Here is a 19,520-nt window from a genome sequence, read left to right on the forward strand (position 1 = left end):
TATCAGCATGACATAAAGATTTCATTCATTAAAAATTGTTGTTCCATAATAAAAATGCATTACTGAGAAAAAACGTGTAACCTTGATTCTTTTATTAATTGAATGTATGACAAAACTAAAATTACAAAACTGATTACTGAGAAAAAACGTGTCACTGCGATTCTTTTATGATGTTGGGAGGAAAATATTTGAATTTTAAATGCGTTTGAAATCGTACAAATCATTCTATTGTTCCCCGTATTTTTCAGTTGTGGTGAAACAATGAAACATCAAGAAGTATTGCTGTTGCCGCACAATCAAACAATCTCCATATTAATCTTTTACATAATATTACTAGATGGTTAATTTTCGTATATACATTTCACCCGAAATGTTATAATTGTAAAATGATAAGACAAAAGTAATACGGAATGAATTCCTACTTTTTGAAGATCACATCTTTTTTAGATGATTGCAGCGTACGTCTAGCAAAATAGTTTATAGGATATACTATAAGCCTAACAACAACAAAAAGAGGTATTTTTTCATTAAATACTTAACTAAAATTACCATGCTGCCTTCGTCTTTCAATGTGTGTTTTCCCAAAACAATTTGAAACCGGAGAAATACATAATTCGGCCACCTTCGCTATATATTTTACTTTAAAACGACAAGTAATCCGGCTCAGATGAAGTATGCCATTGCAAAATGACGAACAATTTAAGTATGATCTTCATTCGATTTATGGGGGTAGGGGAAGGGAGCGAAGATTAACACATGTCCTGTTTCACGCGGGAATTTTATGGTATTTTGGGCAAGATTTTTGTCTTGACCGTTTTCTCACGCCACACAAAGCGCAGCTAGTTTGGTCTGTGGCGTAGAAGGTGTCCAGCCATCGAGGGGGCATTTAAATCATGGGGGGGGGGGGGGGGCACCGGTCGTACTCGGTAAATAAAGTACGACTTGGTAAACAGGTAACTGGCTAGGGGAAGGTATGAAATCGTCCGTCCTATCATTTTTCCCCCATCATTTTCCCTTTCCTTTTTCTTTTCTCATAATGTTTTCGCAAAACGATCAAGGGGCACGTGCTCCCATGCCCCCGTATAATGACACCACTAATTTTGATGAAAGAAAGAAAATGTATTCCACAAAAGTGGCCAACTAAATTACAGTCTCTTTTAGAAGTGACCGACACAGCTATAAATAAATTCACTCTAAAAGGGAACGGTCAATTCAAGCCACGACCATCGGATAGATTAAAAATCGAGTCTAACCAGGACTTTGGTCAAAATTACTCATGGTATAAGGTATTTTGGGCAGAGAGCTCGGTCGGTAGAATTACGGGTCCAAATGTTGGGCGAAATAATCAATTTATCTGGTTGTTTTGACCGAAATCCTGGTCGGGCTGTGGTTACGATGAGATTAATTGGAAAAAGTGACCAGTCGTTTTTAGTGTATTGCATCGGTGTATCCAAGAATTGATAAACAGTAGTGGAATTTCCTTGTCGTTTAGTAGGGGCTTCGATTAAATAAGTCAAACTCGTCCATCAGATGGATTTTTAGAGATGATAATAGCCAATTATTAATTATACTGTGAGTTTTAACATAAAATCAGTTTCACTCTTCATCTGAATGTAGTAAGATTCGCATGTCATATCATACATGTATTTGTAACTAAATAAGGGGCGCTATTCAAGTATTTATTAAGGAACCGCTGAAGCCATAATCATGATAATGTTCGTGAGTCGTCATCTTGTGACTGTGATTCTGTGAATGTGACATATTGATGACAGCAATGCAGGATGACATTAAAAGGTGGTCCGGTATGACGAATCTATCCTTTTCTTGTTTTCAAAGAAAGAAAAAGAAAATCTTCTTTTTAAATATCAGCATGACATAAAAGCTTTCATTCATTAAAAATTGTTGTTCGATAATAATAATGCATTACTGAGAAAAAATGTGTAACCTTGATTCTTTTATTAATTAAATGTGTGACAATTAGCTAAAATTACAAAACAGATTACTGAGAAAAAACGTGTCACCGCGATTCTTTTATGATGTTGGGAGGACCCGAAATGTTATTAATCGCAAAATGATAAAACAAAATAAATACGGAATGAATTCCTACTTTTTGAAGATCGCATCTTTAGACGATTGCAGCATACTTGCAAAAAAGTTTATAGGGTATACTATAAGCCAAACAACAAAAAAGTGGTATATTTTCATAAAAGATTACCCTGTTGCCTTCGTCTTTGAATGTGCGTTTTCCCAAAACAATTTGAAACCGGAGAAATAGATAATTCGGCCACCTCCGCTATATATTTTACTTTAAGAACGATGAATAATCCGGCTCAGATGAAGTAGGGCATTGCAAAATGACGGACAATTATTTTAAGTTTGATCTTCATTCGATTTATGGGGGTAGGGGAAGAAAACTAAGAATAACACAAGTCCAGTTTCGCGCGGGAATTTCAAGTTAATGGTTTTGGAGCAAGATGTTTGTCTTGACCGTTTTCTCACGCCATACAAAGCGCAGCTAGTTTGGTGTGTGGCGTAGAAGGTGTCCAGCCATCAAGGGGGCATTTAAATCATAGGGGGGGGGGGCACCGGTCGTACTCGGTAAATAAATTACGACTTGATAAACAGGTAACTGGCTAGGGGAAGGTATGAAATTGTCCGTCCTATAATTTTTTCCCCATCATTTTCCCTTTCCTTTTTCTTTTCTCATAATGTTTTCGCAAAACGATCAAGGGGCACGTGCTCCCATGCCCCCGTAGTTACACCACTAATTTTGATTAAAGAAAGAAAATGTATTCCACAAAAGTGGCCAACTAAATTACAGTCTCTTTTAGAAGTGACCGACAAAGCTATAAATAAATTCACTCTAAAAGGGAACGGTCAATTCAAGCCACGACCATCGGATAGATTAAAAAACGAGTCTAACCAGGACTTTGGTCAAAATTACTCATGGTATAAGGTATTTTGGGCAGAGAGCTCGGACGGTAGAATTACGGGTCCAAATGTTGGGCGAAATAATCAATTTATTTGGTTGTTTTGACCGAAATCCTGGTCGGGCTGTGTGGTTACGATGAGATTAATTGGAAAAAGTGACCAGTCGTTTTTAGTGTATTACAATGCATCGGTGTATCCAAGAATTGATAAACAGTAGTGGAATTTCCTTGTCGTTTAGTAGGGGCTTCGATTGAATAAGTCAAACTCGTCCATCAGATGGATTTTTAGAGATGATAATAGCCAATTATTACTTATACTATAAGTTTTAACCATAAAATCAGTTTCACTCTTCATCTGAATGTAGTAAGATTCGCATGTCATATCATACATGTATTTGTAACTAAAAAAGGGGCGCTATTCAAGTATTTATTAAGGAACCGCTGAAGCCATAATCATGATAATGTTCGTGAGTCGTCATCTTGTGACTGTGATTCTGTGAATGTGACATATTGATGACAGCAATGCAGGATGACATTAAAAGGTGGTCCGGTATATGACGAATCTATCCTTTTCTTGTTTTCAAAGAAAGAAAAAGAAATTTTTTTTTTTAAATATCAGCATGACATAAAAATTGTTGTTCGATAATAATAATGCATTACTGAGAAAAAAATGTGTAACCTTGATTCTTTTATTAATTAAATGTGTGACAATTAGCTAAAATTACAAAACAGATTACTGAGAAAAAACGTGTCACCGGGATTCTTTTATGATGTATGGGAGGAAAATATTTAAATTTCAAATGCGTTTGAAATCGTATAAATCATTTTATTGTTCCCCGTATTTTTCAGTTGTGGTGCAACCCCAAGAAGTATTGCTGTGGCCGCACAATCAAACAATCTGCATATTAATCTACTACATAATATAAGTAGACGGCCAATTGCCGTACATTTCATCCGAATAGTGCCAAATAATGAAACAATATATAACAAATACGGAACAAATTCCTAATTTTTGAAAATCACATCTTTCGGTGATTGCAGCGTACTTTTAGCAAAATAGTTTATAGGATTTAGGGACTATTGCCATAGGCCTAACAAAAAAAAAGTGATCCCCCCCCCCCCGTAAAATTCGGCTCAGATGAAACTATGATATCGTAATTATGAGAGACGTTATAATTAGAATCTTCATTCGGATTAAGGGTTATAGAGCAAGAGAGCCAATGTACAGTTTGTAGTATTTTGACAAGCTGTTGTCTTGACCATTTTTCTCACGCCATACAAAGGACACATAATTTGGTCAGTGGCGTAGCAGATTTCTAGCCACCGAGGGGGCATTTAAATCATGGGGGGGGGGGCACCGGTCTTACTCGGTAAATAAAATATGAAGTGATGAGCAGGGAATTGATTAGGGGAAGGTAGAAAATTGGCGGTCTATCATTTTCCCTTTTCCTTCCCTTTCTCTTCACTTTTTCGCAATACGATACGGAGGCACGTGCTCCCATGCCCCCGTAGTTACACCACGGATTTTGATGAAAGAAAGAAATTATATTCCACAAAAGTGACCGACTGAATTACAGTCTCTGTTAGAAGTGACCGACAAAGCTATAAATAAATTCACTCTAAAAGGGAACGGTCAATTCAAACCACGATCATTGATAGATAAAAAAGAATGAGTCTGACCAGGACTTTGGTCAAAATTACCCATAAGATAAGGTATTTTGGGCAAAGAGCTCGGTCGGTATAATTTCGGGTCCAAATGTTGGTCGAAATAACAAATTTATTGAGTTGTTTGACCGAAATCCTGGTCGGGTCGTGATTGCGATGAGATTAATGGGAAATGGAAATGACCAATCGTTTTCAGTGTATTACACACAGCGGCGTATCCAAGAATCGATAAACAGTAGTGGAATTCCTTGCCGTTTTAATAGTAGCCCCCTCGTGTAAAGGAAACTCTACATATATATATTTTTTTTTGAAGGGGGGGGGGGGCTTCAAATAAGGAGGCGTACCATCGTCATGTCAGCTTCAGCCTATGCTGGATACGCCACTGTCTCAAGTCGATAGATTTTACTGCTACGTCAAAATTATTTTTAAAAAACAACATTTTGTCCAATAAATGGATTGGATGGAAGACCTTGAAAACTCAATTTCCATATCATAATTGTTGTTATTATTATTATTATTATTATTATCATCATCACTTATTATTATCATCAGTGTCATTATCATTATTAATATTGTTTTTGTTATTATTCTTATCATTATTATTATTATTGTAATTTTTAGTATAAGAATATTATTATTATCAATATTAATCAAACATGACGACGGTCACATAGTCCCAGGAAAAGGTGGCGAAATTACGCGATTATTTCACAAATATGGATTTTTTTTTTTTATCTGATTGCGTGCACCTTTGGACATTATACTGATACGAAAAAATTAAACATGATAAATAAAAGCATACTTTTTGTAATACAGGAAGCTATTTGATATTAATTCTAAGTGTCACTATCGGATAATTAAATGGATGACAATTTGACGACTCTTCCACCAAAAAAAAAAGGCGGAAGTATTATTTTTATTGTGACATATTTATGTCCACTTAGATGAGGAACATCTGTAAGAAATATTTGTTCTTGAGTGGAATTAAGAATTATATGAAAGGTGAAAATGTTAATTGTATCACAGGTCATTGTGTTTTCATTTCTATTGGCCCAATATGTTACAGTATAGAATCATAAATGTCAAAAATATCCATAGATAGATGAACAGAAGGATAAAAATAATGAGAGGGTTTATGGGACACACTCCTAGGTCCGTTCTCACAATACCTGTTTCCAAGCGCGTATACAGGGGGTGTTTTGGGGCGACCCCCCCTCAATTTTGTTGTTTTCTCAAGGAGGGGGGGGGGGGGGGGGCGGGTGCTGAGAAAAAAATACAAAATACAAAATTCATGCTCCTTTTTTTTCTCTCTCTCTCTCTCGCTCCCCACTCCCTCCTCTCCCCCTCTCTCTTTCAGTCGCTATTTGGTAGGAAATTACAAGGGACAATGCCCATGCGTTCGCAGGTGTTAAGCCTCTATCGTAGTTTTATATAATTTATATATATATATATATATATATATATATATATATATATATATATATATATATTTTATTTATTTTTTTTTTGGGGGGGGGTAATTGTTTTTTGTTTGTTTGTTTTGTTTTGTTTGTCCTTAATAATATACAAATTATACCACGGTATGCTATCTCTCTCTCTCCCTCTCTCTCTCTCTCTCTCTCTCTCTTGTATCCTTCCTCCGCTCAGGTCGGAGATCGTCGGCACTGTGAGTTGATATCCATATATCAACCCGTTGTGACGTATAAAGAGCAACCAAGGTGAAGCTTCATTTCTATACACATTTTATTTCCATGTGGCTCCTTTTTGTCTTCATACCACTATTTTCATTCCACAGTGCCATGCTAAACTCGGTATAGCGCTTGGCATCTGCTTAGCCATAAATCTGACACATAAAATGTGAATTACGGCACGGAGTTATATTTTTCATCCAGGCCTTTTGTTGCTGCAAATTGGCGAATTTACTAGTATTAGCAAAGTTCACATTTGCTCTGGTTCACTGGTTCACCAGCAGGCTCTATACGTATATAATCGACACTATCTTTCCCACCTTTGTGTTAGTGTATGAAGACCAGTTGAAATTTAGTTCAATGTAGGCAAATAAATTTGAATTAATGGTGGCGGATCCAGTGTGTATATGATATGGGGCACGCCCCCCCTCCCCCGACCAAATTAAGTCTGGCCACAGTTTTGCTTTGAACACTGTGACAAGTTCTGACTTGTACCCCCCCCCCCCCACCCCCCTCGTCAAACAATCATGTCGCTACTGACGAGTTGGTATAGTCGAATGGATTTCTTTTCTTTTTTTTAACTTACATTTTCTTTCTAACAGACAGAAAAATTGTGCCAGAAATTATAATTTAGGGACATGCTATTTTAGATAATGCTGCGCTTTAAAAATGAACATAATATTATTATCATAAGTATTAATGTTATCATTATTATTGTATTATTATTATTATTATTATCATTTAGATTTTGAAGGAAGTGTGTCATTTTGTGTGAAGGAATTTACTGTTTATCATTATGATTGTATTGCCCTGCTTATCATCGTGTCGACACAGGTAGAGTGATGGCGCTATACAACATTTTCTTGCAGAGGTATTGAGCGAGAATAAAACGAGTAATACAATTTCGTGCTCTGTTCGTTGTCAGTCTCCGTAGTGCCGGAATTTTGGAATTTTGCCGAAATCTAAAATGCTAGAGAGAGAGAGATATAGAGAGAGAGGGAGAGAGAGGGGTGAAAGAGGGGGTAGAAGAGAAGGGAGAGAAGAAAGAGAGAGAGAGAGAGAGAGAGGAGAGGGGGGATGAGAGAGAGAGAAGCAGAGACAGAGAAAGAAAGAGAGAGAGAGAAAGACAAGACAAAGAGAGAGAGGGACAGAGAGAGAGAGAGAGAGAGGGGGGGGGGGGGGGAGGACAGAGAGAGAGACAGAGAGAGAGACAGAGAGAGAGAGAGAGAGAGGGGGGGGGGGGGGGAGCGTTGCGGTATATAGGACTGTATCTTTATGTATTATAGTGGATTGAATTTGACTGATTATCATTAATATCTCCCTTTTCTTTTTTCCTTCCTTCTTTTATTTCATTCAATTCTTTTCTTCTTCTTTGTTTTGTTTGTTTACTTTAGTTTAGTTAAGCATTTTTTTAAACGATTTTTTGAGTCGTTGTTTTAGTTTTCTATACAGGCACTGTTGATTGACGATTGAACATCCTCAGTGTTTTTGATAATATATCTCTAGTAGTCAAATACTTGTGGTAAGACATGTATTGTACTTACCATCATCTCAATTATTGTTATAATCCTTTGTATAATTGACGATAATCATTACCCAAAGTAATTTACATCATGAAAGCTTCCAAGCAAAACTGCTATTACCCAACAGGTAAGCATTAGTTCAAGTACACCACATTATCTTGGACAAAAGCCGGGACAAAAGCTGCAATTTAATGATGAAATTATCTGTTGCTGATCATCAATAACCAATTAACGTATTAGTATCGGAAGCATTCACGTCTATATTCTCGCTATTGTGTATCTCGCACGTACGGTACGTACCCTTGCTAATGTTCACTTTTAATTAATGACCATAATAAATGCTTGAATATAGGACATAAAAATGTGGAGTTAAGTGGCGGCTGGCGTCTTAATAGGTTCACTGACGCCTCGAAGTGTATAGTTATTGATTGTCTTGTAAATTATTGACGTACTATATGTATCGGTCATCATACTATCTTGAGTATACTCAGTGTATTAGCCCCTAAATTCATCCCAAACAAAATTCTTTATTTGCTGATATCACTATGATGACAACTTCCAGATTGAACCGATTGATATTTTTAATTTTAATTCGTTAGTCAAAGCCCCCCCCCCCCCCCCCCCCCATCCCGTTAACGATGCCATGGCTTATTTTAGCTATCTCTAATCTCTGTCTATTCTCGGAGTCCCCTTCTCCTCTTCCCATTAGGCCTTGAACCTTGAATCTTGAAGAATTACTCTCCCAAAAGCGTGAACGCTGTCCTGGAGGGCTGTGCTGTGTGCGTGCTGTTGGTGATGTGCTGTTGGTGAAGTGATGGTGGCTGTTCTCCGTGCACTATATACAATGTGTAGGGTGCAGTGTGCAGGTGGTGCAGGTGTGTCTCTCGTTACAACATCTTCAGGGGTAGGGGCCTATACATGAGTTCATACATTTCTTCTTTCGTTTAGTTTCACATACTCATGGGGGGGGGGGGGATTCCCTTCTATTTTTATAAGTTTTATAGTATGCTTATGTTCTTGCTATTTACACAAGAACTTTTATGTACGAGGTAAAATTATTCTTTCATGTCATTTCTTATAAAATTAAAATGTTCCTTTACAACCCGACAGCATGTCCGAAAACTCACGACATGTTATGTTCTAAAAACATAAATTATCTTTCATGAAAATCACAATACTTCCTTTGACCCATGACTTATGAGATTGGAATATCTATCAGAATTTTGTTTACTTTCACTTTACCTGCATTCTTTTTAATGATAAAAGAATCGGTAACGTTAATTCGCAAATTTAAAAATTCTTAGATATATAGCGCCAGCTACAGTCCTAGCACAAATAGTCCGGACACAGCTTATTGACTGTGCGACAGGAAGACCTACGAATCTTGAAAAATTATCGATTATTTAGCTGTAAACGCACAACGGGATGTGTAGGTGATAGCAACATACTCAAGAATACACCTGTGATCATTATGGACCAATAAATGGGTGATGTATATATCGAAAATATGGATATTTTACGTCATTGAAGCAGAAGTGTAGCGAAGCAGAAGTTGCCTAGAAATGGATGCCTCAGCAGTACGATGTGCACCCGACAACCTAGGGAAAGATTCGGCCGGAACTCTGTGGCCGTTCAGGCGGCGGAGCGGAGTAAGAAGAGTGATGAAGTTTGCGTTAGTGACTTTGCTATGTTGCCTTTTAGTAGAACATTGTATTGGACAGGGTATAGATGTAAAAGATGATTTGAAAAGACGGTTTCCTAACTTGCACAAAAGAGGACTTTTGCCTGGTTTGCTTGGCAAAAGAGCAAATGGCGCTCCTCCCCAAGTTGGAGTTGGGAGACAGATGCTACCGGCTGCACAGAAACCTGGAGCGAAAGCTCCACCTCCGGCTGGTGATACTCGACCAAGACATCTTGTTCCCCAACCAGCTAATGGGCCAGTTATAGAGCTTCCCATGGTCAAATATCATGAGGTGCCATGGAAAAACTCTGTTGAACATAACTTTAAATGGCAGGAAAACCAGCGGTCCTTTTTTACATGTCCCCGTGGTTATTTTATATCAGAGTTATCGTATCGTTTTGACACTGCTCAGTCGACTTTAAATAGACCATGGGCTTCCAAGCAGGGGTCAAAGATGTACACGATCGCGGATAAAATTGCCAAAAAATTATCGCCTGAGCCTCGCGAGGCCAGGCTACGCCGAGGCGAGGCGAACAGCCCCCCGAATGCTCGGCAACATTTCATGGATATGGTCGCTCCGGGAGCTCAAGTCATTAACCAAAGCCCCCTCACCCAGACAGGCTGCGACCCCATCTTATTTTGCCTGGGCCATCAAGCCTGTCTCTTTAAAATCACAGTGGATCTTTGCGGTTTTGACCCGGTGCCCGGAAAGCGGAAAATGTTTTTCATAACGGTGAAATGTACGAGTGACAGCGACGAAGGGCTCTATGGTAAAACCAAGGGTGCATTGGAGCTGATGCGGAGAGAAAGGGAGCATGTGATGTACATCTACTTTGACGAACTGCATTCTGATAAGACCGTGACGCAAGACACGCTCTATCAGATACCTGAGGAAGAAGTTTTTGGAATCAGTTGCCCCAGACCTCAAATGGCACTTCAAAATGGGTAAGGTCAAAGATCACGTATTAACTTTACTATTTGGGGGGGGGGGGGGGATAATAAAGTTCTTTTATTACAATTTTGTCAATTTTATATGTTAGAATTTTTATTTGTTGACTACCCTGGCAGTGTACTGTACATTCAGATCCAAAGTCCAATGAATAAAGAAAAAACTTTTCTGTTTTGAAAAAGCCTATCTTCAGGACCTCTGGTATTATGCAGTTGCAAGCCACAGAGGGATGACTATATTTCAGGATGCCACATTTCAAGGACATAATTGGGAACAAGCTGCACTATATGTGAAAGCAGGAAATAAGAAAATGAGTTGAAAGCTAGAAATGAGTTGGACAAATAGTAAGAAAGTTAATGTTCAAAAGACAAGATGACTGGCTGTATGTAACTCTCAATTGTGCATCTTTTTGTACTTGTTATATGACGGGGGCAAATTACATGCATGAGTTACCCCCAACAATGTCTCCCTGAAATGATATTAAAAAATATCATTTATTTAATTTCGTGGTAAAGTTGAACCAAAAACAAATACAGGGACAAAAGAAGTAAACCAAAATACCTCTGACTAGTGCCCTAGGATAGCTAAAAGAAAATTGATTCCTTTTTTAAATTTAAGGAGGTTTCTCTCACTAGGGTGTGGTTAATAAACATGCTTTAATTACTGGCACAAAAAAATCTCAAATTATACTGACAATAATAGTGAAGTTATAAAAAAAATATATTTGAAATAGAATAAAAGCAAGAGAGAGCTTTTGTGACTCGCATAAAAGAACAGGGAAATATACACGTCATGTAGCGGACATGATAGGCCTATGACAGAAAGAGAAGTAATCAATAGAATCCAATAGGGCTGTTATTAAGCTGAGTTTTGATGACATGATCCTTGATAATGCAGGATTTGACAGTACTCCAATTAAGGCTTACTTGTACATTGTAACCTCTTGCCTCCACCATTTACAATGTACAATGACTGGCCAGAAATAGTAGATTTGTAGTTTTCAATATCATTAGTTTACTTTTTACACAGTGTACTGTACATGTACATGTATATGACATTACATGTAATATTAGTATATTACCAATAAAAATATGCACTTAGTGAAATCATTCATTTGAAAGTAAATTTGCAGTTATATGCAATTCTGCTTTTATTCTGACTAAAGTGACTAGAAGAGTGAAATGTACTAAAATTCCGCTTGTTAATATTCTTATTATTATTTAGAAACTAAAGCAGAAGGATAGTGGTTGTTGAAGGTAAAGATCAGTTTGGAAACACCCCCCCTCTCAAAAAAATGAAATGGAAGCTTGTATTACCAATCATGTGAAAGAATACTAAATAAATATGTGGTGATACAAATTTTGCCTATAATTGATATATTTGGTAAATTATTATATCTATTTGGACCTGATAGATATCGCGCATGTGTTGCATAGTCCCATATACATCTTTCTGTGTACAGTGCTTGTTACTTTACCAAGACTGGGGCAAATTTCTTATCATTTTGATGATTCCAGAACCTTGCAGTACACACCAATACTTATGATCAACCTTTTCTGATCGATTCCACAACGTTTCTTTCACAATGCAATCGCATGACCATAACTGGTCTTTATCTTTAAGATTTCCACATCAAATACAACTGCCCTTTCTACAAAAATCAATCGGATTGCACAAGAATGTGCCGGGCTTCAAAGGATCGAGAGTTGTGATATAGAAAGATGTGTACAATGCTCATGCCATTATGGAGACAAATTTCTTAATTTGTTTTTTGCGAGCCATGCTTCAGTGCGTAAATTGAAGGATAAAAAAAGAAAAAGGCAAGGGAAATGTCAATTTGTCAAAACAGTATGTCCTTACTCAAAACTTAATACTGGTAACCAGATTTGAAATAAAAAGGTAAAACAAAAGTTGACCTATTTTTTTTTTTTTTTTTTTTTTTTTTTGGGGGGGGGGGGGGGGGTATCCCATGCTACATGTACATTTACACATGTGCATACTGAACATGTAGCTTTTGAAGGGCCTGAAGCTACAAGAACGTATGCATGGGTTCTGTTACAAATATCTGTCATAATGTACATGCATTCAGAAAACTCTATTTCTGCATGAGCGAATGTACTGCACATGTACATTAGGCCTACTGGTTGTACATTATGTGCATACCACCTGGTAGGCAGAATAATGTATTGTACATTATTATTGAGAAAATTTGAATCACTCATTGAATTGTCACTCAATACAAGTTGATACTGTTCTGTGACACATGTTTACTACAGATGTATAGTACATGTACTGTACATGTGTACATTTCATTTTTAGATGACTTGGCAGTGCCAAGTTGGCATGGCAACTGTCGTTGGTCATTGAGGTGAATTTGGTTGTTCAATGGATAAAGTTATTGCTCGATGGACATTTTAGCTGTTTGGTCCACCTGGTTTCAATTACGTGGTGCCACATTTACAACATGTTCATGTAGCTTTCATGCTGAAACCACTGTGTATTGAATGAATAACATTCTTTGCAAAACAGTAGCAAGATTAATGGATTACAGCAGGGTGTATGAATTTCATGATTTGGTGATTAAAAAATTGTAAAGAAATTGTTGCAGAATGCCATACTCTTTGAATACATGTATATAGTTCTAGTTGTTAAGCTGTGGTTGTAAATAATACGCTCGTTTGAGCTCGTTTGAGCAGTCTGCCTTGATACAATGATTAACTTCTTGTGTGTTTGAATGCTATTCAAGCGTAGCCAACAGTCAACATTTTGCCATTTATATTTGTATCACATGTCAGGTTAGTCAACAGTGAAATGTGTATTATTGACATTCAATCAAACAAAGATGGTGCTAATATTAGGTGCATGACCACTTTATTGAATTCAAGCACTGTTTGCAGTGAATAAATACAAATGTAGATCAGTTTACATTTTTAACGATTCCATGGATACTTAAGTATTTTTTCCTGGATACATGAATATTATGTGTAAATGTTTGTCCGACATGTTCTGTAAATGATTTACACTGTACATGTAAGTAGGTCTCATTGTTTTTCTGTCCTGAAAAACAACATGTTTTTTTTCTCCTTCTTAAAATCTGATGAAAATCAAATATTTGTTTGATCAATAACAAATTCAGTTAATATGTTAGCAACTATTGTCTTATTAACTCTTAATTAATTTGCTATGGCAAAAGTGAGATTTCTTTAAAATGATCAAATTTTAATTGATTTCTTTTTCTTTTTGTTGAACAAAAATACTTTTCCCTTCTAGGTTCTCCTATTGATTTTAAAAGCTTGTATGGAGAAGCCCAGGGTCTTGTTTCATAAAACTTGTTAGCACTAACAAATTCTAAATTTCTATGGCAAATTTGCTCTCGGCCAATCAGATGCCACAATTTCAGTAGTTTATAACAATTATTGTAACTTGTTATTGATAAAATGGTTAATGAATCAGGGCCCTTATCTCATACTCTGATGATTATTCATTTGAAAGTGAAGTACCGGTAGTTGAAAATTTTGAAATATGTCAAGTGTTACAATCCTTATGAAAGCATCGCTTCTCTATAATTTTTTTTGAATAATTAAATGTACATGTATAATGGCCCTAAAAATACCACCTATTCAAACAGCATGAGGGTCGCGATGCACTTTAATAACGACCCACAAATTGAAGCGAACTGTACAAGTTCAATGAGTGCATGTCTAAAATTGAATTACCGTCCAGCAGGGCTAATTCAGCCGTTTCTTACTGCATAAATCTTCCGCTGACTGACCATGGGAATCCAAATATAGGCAACTTCCCCAAAACATGCTTACAGTGTACGTAAATTGTATACAGTGTATGTACGTCTTGAATTGAAGCCGAGTTGACAAAATTACAGGTGTAGTGACGGACTAGAGGTCAGATTCGGTTGATAGAGATTTCTTCCTGCCTGGGTACCACCACAGTGCAGGCGTGACCTTTTGGGGGAACTCCTCTGGCTGTGTCCACGTTGTATAGGCTTTTGATATACGGTACCCTACAGTAGTACCCTACAGTGTACAGCAGGACGTTGTTAGTCTAGAGGTGCAGACCCTTGTGAGGTGTATTGCGTAATAGAGGTGTCTGAATTGCAAGATTATGCAGGACTGCATGGTCCACTGTACTTTTTTGGGTCATGCATTCTATCTGCTCTTGTTTGACACGGCCAGAGACTGACAGAGATAGGCTTGGCTCAATGATTATATGAATGGAATTGTGTTTCAGTGTCAAATCAGAGTCTGTCTCTGCAGACTAACTACACGAAGCTGATGCTACAGTACATGTATAAAGCTAGGGTAATCAGTCCCCTAATGTACTGTATCCATACACTTGAAAACCTGATTGGTTTCCAGACCCAAGTGATAGATTATTTGTGAAGAGTAAATCAAATGTTGCTATGTATATGTATGAAACCAGAGTGAAAATTATTTCTAAGCTGGAATTAGCCCTTTTCTCCCTCTCGGCTCTCTCTCTCCAATTGCAACTAGAGCTTGAATTGAAGATTTGAGTCTAGATTGATAAATATTCAATATCAGCTTGTCAAGAATATCCCCAACGTTAAGCAAAAAATAATGCAGACTAAAAAACTATACCGGTATTCACAATTGATAAGTATTAGGTAATCAAACTACATGTGTAACTCAGCAGCAACAACGACAAGAACCAGAACGACGAGAACAAGATTGAGAACAACAACAACAAGTCAACAACAATAACAAGACTTCTCATGCATTAAAGGAACTTCAGGAAAGGATATGAGAAGAGATGGACAAAAAAGTTAAAATAAGGGAAAATGTAGGCCTATGGATCTATAATTCTGAGTTACACAACATGTACATTGTACATGTTGCCAATATGTACAAATGTAATATTGGAACGCCAGTCGCTTTTGAAATCTATCTTGGAAAATAATCTGCAGGAAAAAGACAGAAAAGGAAGCGAATAAAATCTTGAAATGGGCCTTTTTCTTAGAAGCCACGTATCAGTATCAGGGTTGTTGTTTTGCAGTGTAGGGTCATAGAGTATGAGGGGAAATAAAATGCTGGCTAATCTGGCTCCAATTTCCTCAGGATACATTGGACATGGACTTGCTGATCTGAACGTCCGTTCAATGTTCATTGTTTGTGTGTAATGTACAGGACTAAATATACATGTACTGTATGCATGTGAATGTCCATGTTACAATGTACAGTGTACAAATCATCATCGATATCATGAACCAACGTATCCCTGCAGTAATATATATGAGGGATTTGTCTGTTTGTAATACATAAATGCGTTTAATGTTTCACAAATCCAATGAATGAAAACAATGAATACAATAGTAATGTTCACACGGCAGTCTGTTAAATTTAAGTTGATGGTATGGTTTTAAACTTCATTTAGAGACCGTGTGGACGACTTGGTTTCAGAACTTTAATATAATTTACTAAAAAAAATTACAAACTACGAGCAGGGGGGAGGATGGGTCCTCATTCAAATTTACGTGCTGTGCAGAGGCAGTTTAAAATTTAAATTCAAGATTATGTCAGCTTGTACAGTAGTTTATTCAATGCTTTCCCAGCTTGCAATATACAAATTAAAATACGCGTTGTTTTGGTCCTGTGTGAACTAAAGGCGTTATGAGTGGATCATTGTTTATTTAAACCCTCTGGTTCACAAAATTTAAAGTTTAAAATTATGACGGTACCCTGTACCTTGTGAACATACATTGCACATGGCTATTAAATGTACAGTACTATGATGAGCAGTTTGACCTTGTTATTCTTATCTACTGCACATGTGCATGTATACATGTATATGCTTTGTTTAACCCTGTGATTATAATTTATGTCATGAGGCCCATTCACATTGCAGAAAAAAGAATAAGGGATCATTAAAAAACGTGGGCGTTTGCTAATTATAAGTTATTATGTTTTTTTTGTGTGAGTTGTGCACATACCATATTTGCCAGCGATAAGGCCGCACCCCCAACTTTGACATTTCAAAGAGGGGGAAAAAAAAAAAAAACAGGAAAAAAAAAAAAACGGTCAAAACAAAATAAGTCATAATTTTCTCGAAAACACTATTTTTTTTTTACAAACTGATACCAAATTCATCCATATTCTTATAATTTACCGGAAGTTTAGCTTAAAAAGTGATCGCAGGCAGATTTGGTGTCCGATATACCCCTACCGCAATGTACGGTGTAATGCGAAACTGCATGAAATGGAAAAACAAAATGGCGACTTCGGATGGATGTTCGCGGCAGTTCCGTTAGACTGTCCCTTCCTTTACCTTTGCAATGCATTGGCACAAACTTAGATCAAGATCTATCGGCAAATGTTGTGTTAGGACGTTTATTTTCGTCTTCATGTCAACAATGCAAGATTAAATTGTCGGTAAGATGTTTGGAATGTCCTGTACTATAGTGGTATTGTTATTTTACAGTTATTAGTCCCATACGTGCAAATTCGTGTTGGTTTTGACTTTTTTTATTTTTTTTTATTTTTTACTCTTTGGTCGTAAAGGCCACACTCTCTTCCAAAAATACTGCGGCCTTTACGCCGGCATATACGGTACACCACTTGTCGCTGCTCTACATGTACAGTTGTATATGTACATGTAATAGCTTGGAAGTGATGATGTTGGTTTTTGCTTGCATTGTAAATGCCCTTACGAACGGATGACCCATTGTGATAAGGTGGAAATAAAAAAAGATGTATCAAAGGGGTTAAATTTTAATCCAGCAATTAATTAAACCGTACATCCTCTTGACATGGACATGCTAACTGAAGTGAAGCTCTTGATCTCAGGTGTCGTAAAAAATACATATGCATGTAGAAAGTTAGGAACAAAGAAGGAATTAAGTCTTTGAATAAATTGAATAGTCACTAGAAAGGTCCCTATATACTTTGCCTCGCAACTTCCAACAAAACTCTAGAACACAAGAAAACTTGATGGTTTTTGCTTGCATTGTATTGCCCCCATGGTGACCCACTGTGGTGTATTTGAAATAGACAGAGATGTATTGAAGGGGTTACATTTTAATCCAGCAATTCATTAAACCGTACATCCTCTTGACATGGCTGTGCTAACTGGAGTGAAGCTCTTGAACTCGGGTGTCGTAAAAAATAAATGTGCGTGTAGGAAGTTAGGAACAAAGAAGGAATTAAGTCTTTGAATTAATTGAATACCGTAGTCACTAGTGAGGTCCACAGCTCTGAATTTCTCTGTAGAATCGTGACATTTCTATAGGAATCTTTTTGACATTGATTACATGTGCACTGTGCAGTACAATGAAGAAAGTCTTGTCTTTGAGGACACCAACCTGTGTGCCATCCACGCCAAGAGGGTTACCATCATGCCCAAAGACATCAAAAGAAGTTGATTGTAACCACGTTAAAAAAAGAGTGATGCATCATTTTTTTTTACTTCCACTTGTGATCTGCTTTTGTCAGAGAATAATAATCGCCTTACATGTACATTTGATGGTTGATAAACAAGTGATTTTTCAATTAGATAACAAATTGACAACAATCCACTTTGGTTTAATTTTAGGTATCTCAAGAGAAAAGTGATAAGATGTACATGTAGAAATTGTGATAGTCAATGGAGGAAGAAATGCCTGGTACCTTATCCAAGTTTTGATTTTGTCTAAATTTACCAGACAATACCTATAAGTCTGTAACTGTTTTTAAATCCCTGGTACATTGTATAACTGTAACTTTGAGAAAAGCCCAAACAATGACCGCACTAGTACGCACTAGTCATGGGCTTTAGGTCACCCTGTTAATTCCCAGACAAGTGTGTTTAACTGATTATTTACATAACAATGTAGATACTGTCATGGTCTGTAATTTGTTTTCGTAGTTCTGTTGTAAAGAGCTCCCTTTAGTGTTGTGAGTAATCAGTTCCTTCGCAACAAAAGCTTTTTTGCAGGTTATACTCAATGTATTAAACTGGATCAGCTTTCTCTCTTTACAGTGGCAGCTCACAATGTATTTAACTTTTTAAATTGAACTTTCATTGCCTTTTTTCTATTCAGATGTCATTTGTACCTGCAGAGAATAATAGGAAGAGAATTTATGTACAGGGCATAGACAGAACTATCAAAAGGTTTATGATGATTGCCTTTTGCCTCTAAGAATGTTGATGTATATTTTCATTTTTTAAAGATTTGTGTTGTCAACTTGTCAGATGCTACAAGTTAAAGGGAATAGACAATTTTTTTTAATGTTCTGATATTGTTCTGTGCATAGCCAGATGGGTGCGAACTCATATACTTTAAAGCCCAAGTCCACTCGAAAAATAACTTACTTTCAATAGAACCAGAAAAATCAGAAAAACCAATCAAAATAAGTTTGAGCTGAATCGGATAACTAATAAGAAAGTTATGAATTTTTAATGCCATGAAAAACTTTGAAAATCACTACACAAATTGGCAACTCACTCATGAGTCTGTGACGTATGGTCCTCACTATCCACTAATTATTTTCTGTATATTGATAATATAAATTTTCTATTTTCACCCTAAGAATCTTATTTCTTCACACCAGCATCCAAGTTAGATTGTTAGTAATTATGTGTCTGTGTGGATGCACAAATAAAAAGTAATTTTTGTCCAGTTAAATCATGAGAAAATTGAATTTTGATAAACTATTTAAATAAAAATCAATAATTATAAAATACAATATTCAGAAAATAGTATCAATTCTTCAAAATTCATAAAAGTTTTTGGGAAATGTCATGAACGCAATATGATACAAATCATATAACCTGGGCAAAGGTATTGGGAAATCAAGTTTTGGGGGATAAAAAGGGAAATTAATGGGATTAAACTATGTAAAGCAATTGATAAGTTGTGAGGACATGACGTCACAAATTGATAACCATCTTGGCAATTTGTGTTGCGATTCTCATTGTTCCATAGTTTTACATACTTTTTCAAAAATTCATAACTTTCTTATTAATTATCCGATTTTGCTCAAACTTTTTTTGATTGGTTTGTCTGATTTTTCTGCTTTTATTGAAAGTAAGTTATTTTTCGAGTGGACTTGTCCTTTAACACAGAATGAACGCCTT

General features: G+C 36.6%; 1 protein-coding gene across 1 annotated transcript in view; it reads left to right on the top strand.

Moving 5' to 3' along the window:
• The first annotated feature begins 9,137 nt into the window (after positions 1-9,137).
• LOC100888338 overlaps positions 9,138-19,520 on the top strand; it is a 47,486-nt gene continuing 37,103 nt past the window's right edge. Inside the window, exon 1 of the mRNA XM_030985782.1 lies at positions 9,138-10,432. Coding sequence (XP_030841642.1) covers positions 9,369-10,432 — 1,064 coding nt within the window. The 5' untranslated portion in view covers positions 9,138-9,368. The remainder of the gene's footprint in view (positions 10,433-19,520) is intronic.

Source organism: Strongylocentrotus purpuratus, unplaced genomic scaffold, assembly GCF_000002235.5.
Source record: "Strongylocentrotus purpuratus isolate Spur 01 unplaced genomic scaffold, Spur_5.0 spur5_scaffold_15, whole genome shotgun sequence".
Taxonomy (NCBI): domain Eukaryota; kingdom Metazoa; phylum Echinodermata; class Echinoidea; order Camarodonta; family Strongylocentrotidae; genus Strongylocentrotus; species Strongylocentrotus purpuratus.